The sequence below is a fragment of the Microcebus murinus genome, chromosome 1 (assembly GCF_040939455.1).
Source record: "Microcebus murinus isolate Inina chromosome 1, M.murinus_Inina_mat1.0, whole genome shotgun sequence".
Classification (NCBI taxonomy): domain Eukaryota; kingdom Metazoa; phylum Chordata; class Mammalia; order Primates; family Cheirogaleidae; genus Microcebus; species Microcebus murinus.
Genome location: NC_134104.1, coordinates 162,239,041 through 162,255,823, shown reverse-complemented (window position 1 = coordinate 162,255,823; position 16,783 = coordinate 162,239,041). Strand labels below are relative to the sequence as shown.

Below are 16,783 nucleotides of genomic sequence, written 5' to 3'. Positions count from 1 at the left end.
TTTCACTATCTCCACATCCTCACCACACTTGTTATCTGACTTTTTGATTCTAGCTATCCTTGTGGATGTGAAATATCTCATTTTAGTTTTGATTTGCATTTTCCTGATGACTAATGATGTTGACCATCTTTTCATGTGCTTATTTGTCATTTGCTACCTTCCATGGAGAAGTGTTTATTCAGACTCTTTGCCTACTTAAAAAATTGAGTTATTTGTTTTTCATTATTGAGTTGTAAGAGTTCCTTGTGTATTCCGGATACATGTCTTTTGTCAGATATATGATTTCCAAATATTTCCTCCCATTCTGTAGGTTGCCTTTTCAGTCTCTTAATGTTGTCTCCAAAGCACAAAAGTTTTTAATTTTGATGAAATCCAAATTATGCCTTTTCTTTGGTTGTTTATACTTTTAGTGTTAAATCTAAGAATCCTTTACCAAAACTGAGGACATGAAGATTTACTTTGAAGTTTTCTTTGAAGAATTTTAGCTCTTACATTTAGATCTTTGCTCTATTTTGAGTTAGGTTTTGTATGCAGGGGTCCTCAAACTTTTTAAACAGGGGGCCAGTTCACTGTGCCTCAGACCGTTGGAGGGCCATTGGAGAGTGCAGTGCACATTCCACACATGCGCACTGTGGGCCTGGGATGAGTCGGCTGCTAAGCAGGACAGGCAGTGTGGCAAAAACACCCGGCAGGCTGGATAAATGTCCTCAGTGGGCTGCATATGGCCTGGGGGCCATAGTTTGAGGATACCTGGTATATGGTGTGAGGTAAAGTTTCAATTTTATTCTTTTGCACATGGTTCTCCATTTATAGAAAAGAGAGCTTTTTCCCATTGAATGTTCTTGGCACTCTTGTCAAAAATCAATTGACCAGGCCGGGTGTGGTGGCTCACACCTGTAATCCTAGCACTCTGGGAGGCCGAGGAGGTGAGCGGATAGCTCAAGGTCAGGAGTTCAAAACCAGCCTGAGCAAGAGCGAGACCCTGTCTCTACTAAAAATAGAAAGAAATTAATTGGCCAATTAAAAATATATAGAAAAAATTAGACAGGCATAGTGGCACATGCCTGTAGTCCCAGCTACTCAGGAGGCTGAAGCAGCAGGATCGCTTGAGCCCATGAGTTTGAGGTTGCTGTGAGCTAGGCTGACACCACGGCACTCTAGCCCAGGCAACAGAGTGAGACTCTGTCTCAAAAAAAAAAAAAAAAAAAAAAAAAAATCAATTGACTATAGATAAGTAATTTTATTTCTGTACTTTCTATTCTATTCAATTGATCTATATTCTTTTCTTGTGCCAATACTATAGTGTCTTGAGTACTGTTACTTCGTAGTAAGTTTTATTTGTTTTGTTTTATATTTTTGTTTTTTGGTTTTTTTGAGACAGGGTCTTGCTTTGTAGCCCAGGTCTGAGGGCAGTGGAATGATCATGGCTCACAGCAACCTCAAATTCCTTGGCTCAAGTGATCCTCCCAAGTACCTGGGGCTACAGGTGCATACCACCATGCCTAGCTAATTTTTTCTATTTTTTATAGAGACAGTGTCTCACTGTATTGTTCTGGCTGGTCTTGAACTCCTGACTTCAAGAAATCCTCTTGCGGCCGGGCGCAGTGGCTCACGCTTGTAATCCTAGTTCTCTGGGAGGCCGAGGCGGGCGGATTGCTCAAGGTCAGGAGTCAAAATCAGCCTGAGCAAGAGCGAGACCCAGCCTCTACTATAAATAGAAAGAAATTAATTGGCCAACTAATATATATAGAAAAAATTAGCCGGGCATGGTGGCGCATGCCTGTAGTCCCAGCTATTAGGGAGGCTGAGGCAGAAGGATTGCTTGAGCCCAGGAGTTTGAGGTTGCTGTGAGCTAGGCTGATGCCATGGCACTCACTCTAGCCTGGACAACAAAGTGAGACTGTCTCAAAAAAAAAAAAAAAAGAAAAAAAAAGAAATCCTCTTGCTTTGGCCTCCCAAAGGGCTGGGATTACAGGTGTGTGTCACTGTGCCCAGCCTGTAGTAAGTTATTGAAACTAGAAAGTGTAAGTCCTCCTACTTTGTTTTTCTTTTTCAAGATTATTTTGGCTACTCAAGATCCTGTACAATTCCATGTGAATTTTAGGATCAGCTTATCCATTTCTACAAATAAGTCAACTGGGATTCTGAGAGTGATGGCATTGAATCTGTCAAACAAATTGAGGATTATAGTCATCTCAACAATATTAAGTATTCTAGTCCATGACCATGGGATATCTTTTCATTTGTTTAGCTATTCTTTAGTTTCTTTCTACAGTGTTTTATAGTTTTCAGGGTATAAGTTTTACTCTTCTTTGTTAAATTTATACCTAAGTATTGTATCTTTTGATGCTATTAAAAATGAAATTAGGCCGGGCGCGGTAGCTCACGCCTGTAATCCTAGCTCTCTGGGAGGCCGAGGCAGGCGGATTGCTCCAGGTCAGGAGTTCGAAACCACCCTGAGCAAGAGCGAGACCCTGTCTCTACTATAAATAGAAAGAAATTAATTGGCCAACTGATATATTTAGAAAAAATTAGCCAGGCATGGTGGCACATGCCTGTAGTCCCAGCTACTCGGGAGGCTGAGGCAGAAGGATTGCTTGAGCCCAGGAGTTTGAGGTTGCTGTGAGCTAGGCTGACGCCATGGCACTCACTCTAGCCTGGGCAACAAAGTGAGACTCTGTCTCAAAAAAAATAAATAAATAAATAAATAAAAATAAAAATAAATAATAAAAATGAAATTGATTCCATAATTTCATTTTCATGTTGTTCACTCCTAGTATATAGACATACAATTGATTTTTGTATATTGATCTTGTATCCTGCAATCTTGCTGAACTTGTATATTAGTTCTAAAAGTTTTTTAGTGTATATCTTAGGATTTTCTATGTACAAGATAATTTCATCTGTGAATATAGTTTAATTCCTCCTTTCCAATTTGGATGCCTTTTATTTCTTTTTCTTGCCTACTTGCCCTGGCTAGAGGGTAAAATGTTAGATAGAAGTGGTGAGAGCATCCAAACAGAACATCAACAAAGAAATAATGGATTTAAACAGAACCCTAGAACAAATGGGCCTGACTGACATTTACAGGACATTCTACCCCAAAACCACTGAATATACATTCTTCTCATCAGCTCATGGGTCATTCTCTAATATGGACCATATCCTAGGACACAAAGCACATCTCAAACAATTTAAAAAAATAGAAATTATACCATGTATCTTTTCAGACCACAATGGAATAAATGTAGAAATCGATCCTAAGAGGAGTCCTCGTTTCTACACAAAGTCATAGAAACTAAACAACCTTCTGCTGAATGATCACTTCATAAATGAGTAAATTAGGATGGAAATCAAAAGATTCTTTGAACTAAACGACAAAGGTGATACAAGTTACCAAAACCTGTGGGACACAGCTAAAGCAGTCCTGAGAGGAAAGTTTATTTCCATAATGCCTATATCCAAAAGTCGAAAAGATCACAAATAGACAACCTAATGAATCGTCTCAAAGAGCTGGAAAAAGAAGAACAGACCAACCCCAAACCCAGCAGAAGAAGTGAAATCATTAAGATCAAATCAGAACTAAACGAAATTGACAACAGGGAAACTATACGGAAGATTAATAAAACAAAAAGTTGGTTCTTTGAAAAAATAAACAAAATTGACACACCATTGGCTAGACTAACGAAAAGCAGAAAAGAAAAATCTCGAATAAGCTCCATCAGGAACAATAAAGGAGAAATTACAACTGATGCCACAGAGATACAAAATATAATTTATGAATGCTACAAAAACCTCTATGCACACAAACTGGAAAATGTGGAGGAAATGGACAATTTCTTAGAAACACACAGCCTCCCTAGACTCAACCAGGAAGAAATAGAATTCCTGAACAGACAAATAACAAGTACTGAAACTGAAACAGCAATAAAAAACCTCCTAAAAAGAAAAGTCCTGGACTAGATGGTTTCACACCCGAATTTTACCACACCTACAAAGAAGAACTGGTGCCTATCCTGCAGAAATTATTCCACAACGTTGAGAAGGTTGGAATTCTCCCCAACACATTTTATGAAACGAACATAACCCTGATACCAAAACCAGGAAAGGATGCAACAAAAAAAGAAAACTACAGACCAATATCCCTTATGAATATAGATGTAAACAGAATCCTAGCCAATTGAATCCAGGTGCTTGTCAAGAAAATAATTCATCACAACCAAGTGGGCTTCATCCCAGGGATGCAGGGATGGTTCAACATACGCAAATCTATAAATGTAATTCACCATATAAACAGAAGCAAAAACAAAGACCATACGATCCTCTCAATAGACGCAGAGAAACCATTTGACAAAATTCAACACCCTTTTATGATAAGAACGCTCAACAAAATAGGCATAGACAAGGCTTACCTAAAAATGATACAAGCCATATATGACAAACCCACAGCCAATATCATACTGAATGGGGAAAAATTGAAAGCATTCCCACTTAGAACTGGAAGAAGACAAGGTTGCCCACTATCTCCACTTCTGTTCAACATAGTGCTGGAAGCCCTCACTACAGCAATCAGACAAGAGAGCGGAATTAAGGGCATCTGAATGGGAGCAGAAGAGATCAAACTCTCACTCTTTGATGATGACATGATATTATACCTAGAAAGCCCCAAGGATTCAACCAAGAGACTCCTTGATCTGATAAATGAATTTAGTAAAGTCTCAGGATACAAAATCAATACACAGAAATCAGAGGCACCAACAACAGTCAAAGTGAGAACCAAATCAAAGACTCTATTCCCTTCAAAATAGCAACAAAGAAAATAAAGTACCTTGGAATATATTTAACTAAGGAGGTAAAAGACCTCTACTGGGAGAACTATGAAACACTGAAGAAGGAAATAGCAGAGGACGTAAACAGATGGAAGAATATACCATGCTCATGGGTCGGCAGAATCAACATTGTTAAAATGTCTATACTACCCAAAGTGACCTGCAGAGTCAACGCAATCCCTATCAAAATACCATCATCATTTTTCACAGATATAGAAAAATAATTTTACGCTTCATATGGAACCAGAGAAGACCCCGTATAGCAAAATCAATCCTAGGCAATAAAAACAAAATAGGAGGTATCAACTTACCAGACTTCAAACTATACTACAAGGCTATAGTAATTAAAACAGCTTACAACTAGCACAAGAACAGGGACATTGACCAGTGGAACAGAACAGAGAACCCAGATATAAAACCATCCTCATATAGCCAACTAATCTTTGACAAAGCAGACAAAAACATACACTGGGGAAAAGAATCCTTATTCAATAAATGGTGCTGGGAAAACTGGATAGCCACATGTAGAAGACTGAAACCAGACCCACACCTTTCACCTCTCACAAAGATCAACTCACGCTGGGTAACAGACTTGAACCTTAGGTGTGAAACTATTAGAATTCTAGAGGAGAATGTTGGAAATACTCTTCTAGACATCGGCCTAGCCAAAGAATTTATGAAGAAGTCCCCAAAGGCAATCACAGCAGCAACAAAAATAAACAAATGGGACATAATGAAATTAAAAAGCTTCTGCACAGCCAAAGAAACTGTCAAGAGAGCAAACAGACAACTCACAGAATGGGAGAAAATTTTCGCAAGCTTCACATCTGATAAAGGGCTGATAACTAGAATCTCTTTAGAATTCAGGAAAATCAGCAAGAAAAAATCAAACAACCCTATCAAAAAATGGGCAAAGGACATGAACAGAAACTTCTCAAAAGAGGACAGAATAATGGCCAACAAACATATGAAAAAATGTTCAACATCTCTAACCATCAGGGAAATGCAAATCAAAACCACAATGCGATATCACTTAACTCCAATGAGAATGGCCTTTATCAAAAAGTCCCCAAACAACAAATGCTGGCATGGATGTGGAGAAAGAGAAACACTCCTACACTGCTGGTGGGACTGCAAACTAGTTCAACCTCTGTGGAAAGCAATATGGAGATACCTCAAAGCAATACGAGTAGATCTACCATTTGATCCAGCAATTCCACTACTGGGCATCTATCTACCCAAAAGATCTAATGACACTCTACAAAAAAGACACCTGCACTCGAATGTTTATAGCAGCACAATTCACAATTGCAAAGCTATGGAAACAACCCAAGTGCCCATCAATTCATGAGTGGATTAATAAAATGTGGTATATGTATACCATGGAGTACTATTCAGCTTTAAGAAACAATGGTGATATAGCACCTCTTGTATATTCCTGGATAGAGCTGGAGCCCATTCTACTAAGTGAAGTATCTCAAGAATGGAAAAACCAGCACCACATGTACTCACCAGCAAATTGGTATTAACAGATCAACACCTCAGTGGACATATAGGAGTAATATTTATCGGGTGTCGGGAGGGTTGGGGGGGGAGGAGGGGGTATATATAATGACAACGAGTAAGATGTGCAATGTTTGGGGGATGGACATGCTTGAAGCTCTTACTCGAGGGGGGAGGGGGCATAGGCAATATAAGTAACCTTAACACTTGTACCCCCATAATATGCTAAAATAAAAAAATAAAAATAAAAATAAAAAAGAAACACACACACACAAAAGAAGTGGTGAGAGCCGACATCCAGTTTTTCACTACTAAGTGCAATGTTACCTGTGAGTTTTTCATAGATGCTCTTTTACAGATTGAGAAAGTTCCCTTTTGTTCTTTATTTGTTGAATGTTTTTATCATGAAAGGGTGTTGGATTTTGTCAAATTCTTTTTATGCATCTATGGAGATGATTGTATGGTTTTTATGTTTTAGTCTGTTGAGGTGGATGTACTACATTAATTGATTTTTGGGTGTTTAACCAATTGTGCTTCCTGAGATAATTCCACTTTGTCATGGTGTCTAATTATTTTTATATGTTGCTAGGTTTGGTTTGCTGGTATTCTGCTGAGGCTTTTTGCATACATATTCATAAGAGATATTGGACTGTAGTTTTCTGTTCGTGTAATATTCTTGTTTCTGCTTTGGCAGAGTTATTCTCACTGTATTTCTGGAGAAGCTTGATCATATGCAATAACACTGATTCCAGGCAAGGGCTGGGGCATGGGCACCCCTGAAGCAACCAGTATCCTGTGACCCAAGGTGTCCCCCATCCCCAGACCTGGGTTTCCCCTCAGCTACAGTTATTATTATTATTTTTTTTTAGCTCCAACCTTCTAGCATTCAATCAGTTACAGTTAAATAGAGAAAGGAAGATCTCTCCAGGGAGACTTTAGGGGAGGGTCTTTTTCCTATACTTGCACTCTCCACACATAGGATCTGAGCACAAGCTATTTACAGTATTAACATCCACTGTACTCCACCAAACGAAGCAAATACTACAGCCAGCCCTTCCTGGAGGAAGGAGGCCAGAAAGGTTGTGAATATATGTGTGTGTGGGGGGGAGGGGTAGAGGGAGTTTATCTGTTTTTTATTTCAGGAAAACACTGGCCTCAAAATTTGACTTTGGAATTGCTCCCTCTTCTTCCATTGATTGATTGATTGATTGATTGATTGACAGAGTCTCACTTCGTTGCCCGGGCTAGAGTGCCGTGGTGTCAGCCTAGCTCACAGCAACCTCAAACTCCTGGGCTCAAGCAATCCTCCTGCCTCAGCCTCCCGAGTAGCTGGGACTACAGGCATGCGCCACCACGCCCGGCTAATTTTTTCTATATATTTTTAGTTGGTCAATTAATTTCTTTCTATTTTTAGTAGAGACAGGGTCTTGCTCTTGCTCAGGCTGGTTTTGAACTCCTGACCTTGAGTGATCCGCCTGCCTCGGCCTCCCAGAATGCTAGGATTACAGGTGTGAGCCACCGTGTCCAGCCTATTTTTGAAGAATAATTGGTATTAATTCTTTAAATGTTTGATAGAATTAATTGGTCAAGATATCTGGGTTTTAATTTTGGGGTAGTTTTTTGATTCTTAGTTCAATTTATTCATTTGTTACAGGTCTATTCAGATAGTTTATTTCTTACTGAGACTGTTTCAGTAGATTATGTCTTTGTAGGAATTTGAGCATTTCATCTATTTAATGTATTGACATTTCATTATTCATAGTATTCCTTTATAATCCTTTTTATTTCCGTGAGGATGCTAGTAATGTCCCCTCTTTTATTTTTAATTCTAGTAATTTGTGTCGTCTCCTTTTTTCTTGGTCAATGTAGTTAAAGGTTTGTTGATTTTGTTGATCTTTAAAAGAAACAGCTTTTGGTTTCATTGATTTTTCTCTATTACTTTTAAATATTTGGTTTAATTTCCACTCTAATCATTATTTCCTTCATTCTGCTTGCTTTAGTTTTAGTATACTCTTCTTTTTTCCAATGTCTTAGGGTGGAAATTCAGGTTATTGATTTGAGAACTTTTATTTATTTATTTAGAGACAGAGTCTCACTCTGTTGCCCGGGCTAGAGTGCTGTGGTGTCAGCCTAGCTCACAACCGACTCAAACTCCTGGGCTCAATTGATCCTCCTGCCTCAGCTGAGACTACAGGAGCATGGCACCATGCCCAGTTAATTTTTCTATTTTTTGTAGAGATGGGGTCTTGCTCTTGCTCAGGCTGGTCTCAAATTCCCAGCCTCAAGTGATCCTCCCATTTTGGCCTCACAGAGTGTTAGGATTACAGGCATGAGCCACAACACCATGCCCTGAATATTAATCTTAATAGGGTTGGATTTACATCTATCATTTAACTTTTTGTTTTCTTTTTTTTTTTTTTTTTTCTAGCTTTACACATGGATAGAATAACTTTTTGTTTTCTATGTGTCATTTTGTTCCTCTCTTCCTTCTTTGTTGCTTTCTAATTGAGTTATTTTCTAATAAGGAATCTAAGTTCCTTTAATAATTTTGTTAAAAGGTTTTTTTTAGTGTTTACTCTAGGGTTTATCATAGGCATCTAACTTAAACAGCTTCAGGTTTATGCTACCTTACTTGATTCCAGTGAGTTATATAAATATTACTCCCAAACCTTTTCCCTCCTTTTTGTGGTGTTCTTGTTATATATATTTCATATATTAATGTTAAAACACCAACAATACATTGTTATATTTATTATTTTGCTGTCTGTAGTCCTCTTCTTAGCTCAATACAGCTTTGCTTTTATCTTTTCCTTTATACTTTCCTTTGGGAAGTATGTTTCAAATATAGTATATTTCTATATGTTATGAGTTGAACAATAAATTATATACATATTATGTTATATAATTCTTTTTCAAATTAGATAAAAGAATAAAGGAGAAAAATATGCCTTTACATTGTCTTTTATCATTTGTACAATTTACTTTACCAGTGCTCATTGTTTTTTCACGAGCATTTGAATTATCACCTAGAGCCACTTGCTTTCAACCTGAAGAAATCTTGTTAGTATTTCTTTTTTTTTTTTTTTTTTTTGAGACAGAGTCTCGCTTTCTTGCCCAGGCTAGAGTGAGTGCCGTGGTGTCAGCCTAGCTCACAGCAACCTCAAACTCCTGGGCTCAAGCGATCCTCCTGCCTCAGCCTCCCGAGTAGCTGGGACTACAGGCACGAGCCACCATGCCCGGCTGATTTTTATATTATATATATTAGTTGGCCAATTAATTTCTTTCTATTTTTATGGTAGAGACGGGGTCTCACTCAGGCTGGTTTTGAACTCCTGACCTTGAGCAATCCGCCCGCCTCGGCCTCCCAGAGTGCTAGGATTACAGGCGTGAGCCACCGCGCCCGGTAGTATTTCTCATAAGTAGATCTGCTGGCAACAAATTCTTTCAGTTTTTGTTTATCTGGGAATGTTTTTATTTTGCTTTCGTTTTTGAACAATGGCTTTGGTGAACGTAACATTCTTGGTTGACAGCTTATTACTCTTGCTGCTTCAAGATTATTCCATGTCTGTTTCTGAATTTCTTTGCGTTTATCTAGTTAAGTCCTTTGAGCTGTCTGTATGCATAGCCTAGTATTTTTCCATAAATTTGGAAAAATTTTCAACCATTATGTCCTCAAATATTTTTTCTGCTTCTTTCTTCTCATGATAGTCCCATGATAAATATGTTGATGCACTTAATCATCTCCCACATCTATCTGAGGATCTGTTGCTTTCTTCTTTCTTTTTTTCCCCCTACATTTTTTGGATTGCATAATGTCTATCAATTTATCTTCAAGTTTGCCAGTTCTTTCCTCTTTCAATTAAAATCTGTTGAGTTCTAGTGAATTTTTCATTTCAGTTATTATCTTTTTCAGCTGCAGAATTTCCATTAAGTTCTTTTTTTTAAAAAAAAGTCTAGCTTTTTATTAACAATCTCTATTTAATGAGATGTTGTCATCATACCTTCCTTTACTTTAAGTATGATATCCTTTAATTTTTTGAACATTTTTAAGTGGCTACTTTGAAGGTTTTTTCCCTCATAAATATGTTTCTCTTTGCTCTCACAAGTAGTTTCTGTTGTCTCCTTTTTTTTCCCAAGATATGGGTCCTACTTTCCTATTTTTTTATATGCCTCATTATATGTTGTTGGAATCCGAACCTTTGCTTGTTTATTTGTTTAGTGACTCTGGGTGGATTATTTTAGTAAAGTCTATTCTCCTCCCCCAAGTCTCTCCAGTGTTAAGCCTCTGACATTGCTCCTTAGGGAACCACAGCTTTGAGTATTCCCACAGTCATCTTGGAGTGACAGTGGTCTCAACAGAGCTCTCTTTTCTCTTTTCTTGGCCAGACATAGCTGTTGGACTCCTAATTGTTGGCTGATTGCTCTACTGCTTTTTTGTTTTGTTTTGTTTTTAAGACAGGATCTTGTTCTGTTTCCCACGCTAGAGTGTAGTGGCATTATCATAGCTCACTGCAACCTCCAACTCCTGGGCTCAAGTGATCCTCCTGCCTCAGCCTCCCGAGTAGCTGGGACTACAGGGTTGAGCCACCATGCCCCGCTAAATTTTTCTTTTCTTTTTTTTTTTTTTTTTGTAGAGATGGGGTCTCACTCTTGCTCAGGCTGATCTCCAAGTTTTGGCCTCAAGCAATCCTTCCTCCTCGGCCCCCCAGAGTGCTAGGTTTACAGTGTTCTACTGTTCTAAACAATTCTCTGGAAGTCTCAATTGCTCTATTGATTAATTTAATCAAACCCAAGCTCCCTTGAAGGATCAGTTGGTGAGGTCAGTGTCTGATTTTGTTCTGACCCCAGGAGGACTCCTCCCAGCATTCTCTCTCCCTGGCTGTCTCTCACAAACTGGCCTGCATCTTTATCAAATAACTGAATCTCCTCACATCTTCCTTCCACCACAACTTCCAGTTTTTGAGGACACCCTTAGGCTTGAACTTCTCCATGCTTTATTGCAAATTAAGTTAATTTCTTTGGAAAACGATTAGGAACTATTTATTTTATGACAAGCTTCTCCTCCACCCCCAGGCAAAATCTCTAAGCCAGGGTTCTGGAACTAGAAGTGACATGTTTTTCTCTAGAGACACTCCCACTTTTGGAGGTGAACACTCAGTGGAGTGGGGGACAGTAGCCTGAGGTCAATTTGGCTTGCTCCTCTTAACCTGGAACCACCACTTTACTAGCCAGGGCAAGTGTGATGATGGACCCAGTATTGTCAGTGGACGTTATATCCAAGGTAGAGCCTCTGTTTTATGAGTGGGCGATGGGTGAAACAAGGGAGCCCCTACCTCCTAATTACACTCACCCAGAACTTAGCTTCAGCAACAAGTAGTTAAGACCCCCAGCTGGAAGCTTGGGGGAGAGTGAGCCCTTTGTTCTTGAGTGCACTGGTGTTGAGTGCAGTTTCTTACTGACTGATCTTGGAAGGGATAGGGAGGAAGTGGTTTAGGTTCAAATAGGTTCATTTTTCTTACTACAGATTTTATTAAATAGATGCTTCTTTATTTTTTGTATACCCTTACAACCATTTCCAGAGGCATTAAATCCTTGTTTTTATAATATTTGTCCCTACTTTCATTAGGAAGCAGGTCTACGGAGCTGCCCATGTTGTCATGCTGGAAGTCTATCCTGGGTTTCTTTCTGTAATGTCTTTTTTATCTGGCTGCTTTTAAGATTTTCTCTTTTTTGTTACTATTTAGCTATTTGATTGGGAAGTATTTTGGTATTATTTATTTTATATTTCTTCTGATTGAGGTTTGTTGAGATTCTTAGATCTGTGGGTTTTATAGTTCTCATTAAACTTGGAAAATATTCAGACATTATTTCTTCAATTTTTTCCCTTTTGTTCCCATCTTCTTCCCATTCTGGAATTCCAATTACATGTATGTTAGACTGTTTGATATTATTCCAGAGTTATTGAATCTCTGTTCAGAATTTTCAGTCTTTTTCTCTTTATGCTTCATTTTGGATGGATTCTTTGCATCATTTTAAGTACACTAATTCTTTCTTCTCTGGTATCAAGCTGTTGTTACTCACATTAAGTTTCACATTAATTTTCATTTCAGATATTGTTTCTGGTAAATTTTCTTATTATTATATTCATATTTTCTTTTACTTTCTTGAATATATTGAGCATATTTCTAGATTACCAGGAGGCTAGTTTGCATCATTTTGGTCTACCATCTAGTGCTTTTTCATTTTTTCCCAATACTGCTGCATTCTACCAGCCTTGTACTTTGTTAGATTTATTCCCAAGTATTTTTTGAAGCTATTATAAATGGAATTGTTTTCTGAATTTCAGTTTTGGGTTGTTCATTCTTAGTGTCTAGAAATATAATTGGTTTTGTATCTTGGTCTTGTGTCCTGCAACCTTGCCAAACTCATTTATTATTTCCCATATTTACATGTGTGTGTGTGTGTGTGTGTATTCCTTAGGATTTTCTATATATAATATCATGCCATTTGCAATAGGGATTGTCTTACTTCATTTGTAACCTGAATGCCTTTTGTTTTTCTTGCCTAATTGCCTGGGCTAGTACTTCTAGTATAAGATTGAATCCAAGTGGTTATTGTGAATATCTTTATCTTGTTCTTTATCTTAGAGGGAAATATTAATTTTTTCACCATTAAGTATGATGTTAGTTATAGATTTTTCCTAGATATGCCGTATCAAGTTAAGGATGTTCTCTTCTATTCCTAGCTTAAGCGTTTTATCATGAAAGACTGTTGACTTTTGTTAAATGCTTTTTCTGCATCTATTGAGATGATTATGTATTTTTTTTCTAATATTCTTGTTTTACCTTATTTGGTATTTATGTGTTCATGAAATTATATTATGAATTCATAAATGCATTATTACTTCTATAAAATCAGAGATGATATATAGTCATCCCTTTGTAATTGTGGGGGATCAATTCTAGGAAAACCCCCTCCTCACTGATATCAAGATCTGTGGATGCTCAGTGCAGTATTTGCATATAACTTTTATACATCTGTCCATATACTTTTTTTTTTTACTGTAAAATAAGTTTATTGGTGGTCACATTATGTAATTTATTCCTGATATCTGATGTTGCAAACTTTAAGGTCTTTGAGATACACAGGATCCTTGTATGTAACTGGCATAAACCCCAGTATTTGAGCTCTCTTAATTGCTTTTGTGATTTCTCTCTGTTTTGTCCCACAAAGACCTGTTATGTGCCTTCCATAAATGCATCCAGTAAATGGAGAAATAAACTGGGACAAAAGCTGTACATTCTTATAATCTACACATTTTCCACACAAGATACATTTCTTAGGAGGCTCCTTATAAGGATTTTCCATTGGAATAGGCATGTACTCATTGCTGGTCACATGTTTATACTGTGAACAACCTCTGCTCCACAACACTGCGTGAGGGCCAGGATGTGCGAAGTAGACAACAGCCGTTACCAAGCGTGCCCACTTTTTCCTCCCTAGACCACTGCAAACAGCAACCATGGCTGCAATGATTCCCCATCCCTCCTCTGTTCATATACTTTAAACCATCTCTAAAATTATTTCTAATACCTAATACAATATAAGTACTATGTAAATAATTGTTATACCATAGATTTTCTTTTTTTCTTCTTTTTTTATATTGGTTTTTATTTGAATTATTTTTTATTATATTGTTATTTTGTATTATAATTATTGTTATTTTATTTATTTTTTAAGGCAAGCACAAGGTGAAGTTTATTGAGTAAAGTAAGATATGTTCATCACAGATAATGAACAGACTCAGTGTCATAACAGGAGGGCCTATTATTATTTTTTAGTATTTTCAATCTGCCATTGGTTGAATCCATGGATACGGAACCCATGGATATGAAGGCCAACTATATTCTCTTTTCTTTGTATTTTACGATATATCTCAATACAGTGCTATGCAGAGAATAGTCACAATAAATGTTCTGTGAGCTAGCAGCTTATTTTTTTGTTTGTTTAACTGTAACTTGTTGTACCTATAATACCTATAAGCCCTAAATATCTAGAGAAAGCATATATTTCAGTAGATTTCAGAATGATTATGACCTTAGGTCTAGTATTTTGCTGTGACATTTTCTACAGTTTGGTAATAATTTCAGGATAGTTTTATAACTATTTAAAACTTACTTTTAGGCCGGGCGCGGTGGCTCACGCCTGTAATCCTAGCACTCTGGGAGGCCGAGGCGGGCGGATTGCTCGAGGTCAGGAGTTCAAAACCAGCCTGAGCAAGAGCGAGACCCCGTCTCCACTATAAATAGAAAGAAATTAATTGGCCAACTAAAAACATATAGAAAAAATTAGCTGGGCATGGTGGCGCATGCCTGTAGTCCCAGCCACTCGGGAGGCTGAGGCAGGAGGATCGCTTGAGTCCAGGAGTTTGAGGTTGCTGTGAGCTAGGCTGACGCCACAGCACTCACTCTAGCCTGGGCAACACAGTGAGACTCTGTCTCCAAAAAATAAAAAAAAAAATAATGAAAAAAAACCCCCCAAAAAACCCAACCTTACTTTTAGGTTTAATAGTATGTCCTTGAATTTATTTGTCAATTTCTAATATACTGTAGTGGTTAGTATGCCTATTTGGGGGGAAATCTAAAAATTATGAACTATAACATCTATACAGATGAATTTATATGATGCTTGTGATTTGTGTAAAAAATAGAACAGGGCAGGGGAGTGATTATAGGTTTAGAGAAAAAAGGATTGGCCATGAATTGCTAATTGTTGAAGCTGGATCATGGACATTTTGTCTTCTTTTGTATATTTAAAATGTTTCTTTAAAAAGCATAATATAATTGTGACATATGACATATATACAGAAAAGTGTATAAAGCATATATGTAAAGACTGATAGGTAATTATAACTTAGGTAGTAATAACCACATAGATTAAGAATTAGAACTTTGCAGCACCCCAGAAGCCACCATTTGCCTCTCCCCAAATTATAACTTTCTTTCACCTTTATTGGTAACTATTATCCTAATATCTCTTGCTTTCCTTTATAGTTCTACCACCTATGTATACATACTTCATAGTTTAGCTTTGCCCATGATAATTTTATATGAAAGATATCGGAGTGTATATTGTTTGTTTTTCTTCTTTCATAATTGTGAAATTATTCTAATTTTTAAAAATTATCCTAGAGTCTGGCTATTAAGAAGTTGGTATAAATTCTAGTATTTTATATCTTTGATACTAGCAGAACACAGTATTTCTTTCCATCCGGATTATCTTGACCAAAACCAAAAAGTTCCTTATATTTCTTTTCCTAAAAGATTGAATTAGAATCTTTAGTGAGGCATCAGTGATGGCAAAAGCAGATATTTGTCAGATATACACACATTGTCACTTCATACAGGTTTATTTCTAAACAGAGAGAAATGGGTTGACTCTGGGGATAGTTTTAAAAAATAATTATTGAGGGAAATTTTACTTTTTGTTATGTTTAGATTTTGATGTTATAAGTGACATTGTACTGAATATTTACTTGTAGATTGTCAAATTTCTCTGTGAAAGGATAGGTGAAAAAAAGATTTATGTAATAAAAAAATTTTAGTTACTTAGCAAAAGGAAATGAGTTTGCATTTGTATTAGTTAAGATTCAACCCCAATACACACTACTATCAAATCACTGATGAATAGAAAATTCTAAGCATTTTTTAAACATCTTTTTTTTAAGTTTATAGAAAAATTTTTCAGTCTTGCTTCAGAAATAATGCTTTTGCCTCAGTGGATTCATTACCCTATGGTGCGTTTGGATTGTGAAGATTTGAAGACAGGCCTGACAAATAAAGCAAAAGCCTTTGCAAACATATTATTAAATGACATAGCTTCAAAATATAGAAAAGAAAATGAATGGTAAGTAGAATTAATTCCCAAACTCAGAATTATAGAACTAAAGAAATATTTTGCTAAAATAACTCTTGTTTGAAAATAAAAAATTAAAATATCTAAGTACTTACAATTTCTCCTCCATAGCTTCTTCCTGTGGTTCCTTTGTAGTCTCATTAGGCTGAGTTCCTTCTGTTTGATACTGTTTGAGAGTAGTTTTAAGGCAACCCAGGATCTTTTTTAAAAAAAAAAAAATTGGGATAAACCAGTGTTTGGATACAGACAGCATATAAATGAAAAGATTATAGACTGTATGTGATATTGGCCAGATCTGGGTTCATTCCTGACCTCAATATTTACCTGTTGTATCACCTAGCTTATTTTTCTTATCTGTCAAATAGAGACACTAATACTTACTTTACAGGATAGCTATAAAATTGGACTCATAATTAGTGGACTGCTAACTACTTGTGTCATGCAGATATGTTTTACTCATTTCACTCATGTTTTAATTCATGTTTTCTTTTGTTTAAACAAATTTGGGATTTGCTATCAACATTTTAATATTAGAA

General features: G+C 36.9%; 1 protein-coding gene and 1 pseudogene across 1 annotated transcript in view; one reads left to right on the top strand and one right to left on the bottom strand.

Moving 5' to 3' along the window:
- DNAH12 (dynein axonemal heavy chain 12) overlaps positions 1–16,783 on the top strand; it is a 211,024-nt gene that overhangs the window by 31,567 nt on the left and 162,674 nt on the right. The window contains exon 13 of the mRNA XM_076008843.1: positions 16,060–16,238. Coding sequence (XP_075864958.1) covers positions 16,060–16,238 — 179 coding nt within the window. The remainder of the gene's footprint in view (positions 1–16,059; positions 16,239–16,783) is intronic.
- LOC109729256 (small ribosomal subunit protein bS18m pseudogene) lies at positions 13,431–14,203 on the bottom strand (annotated as a pseudogene).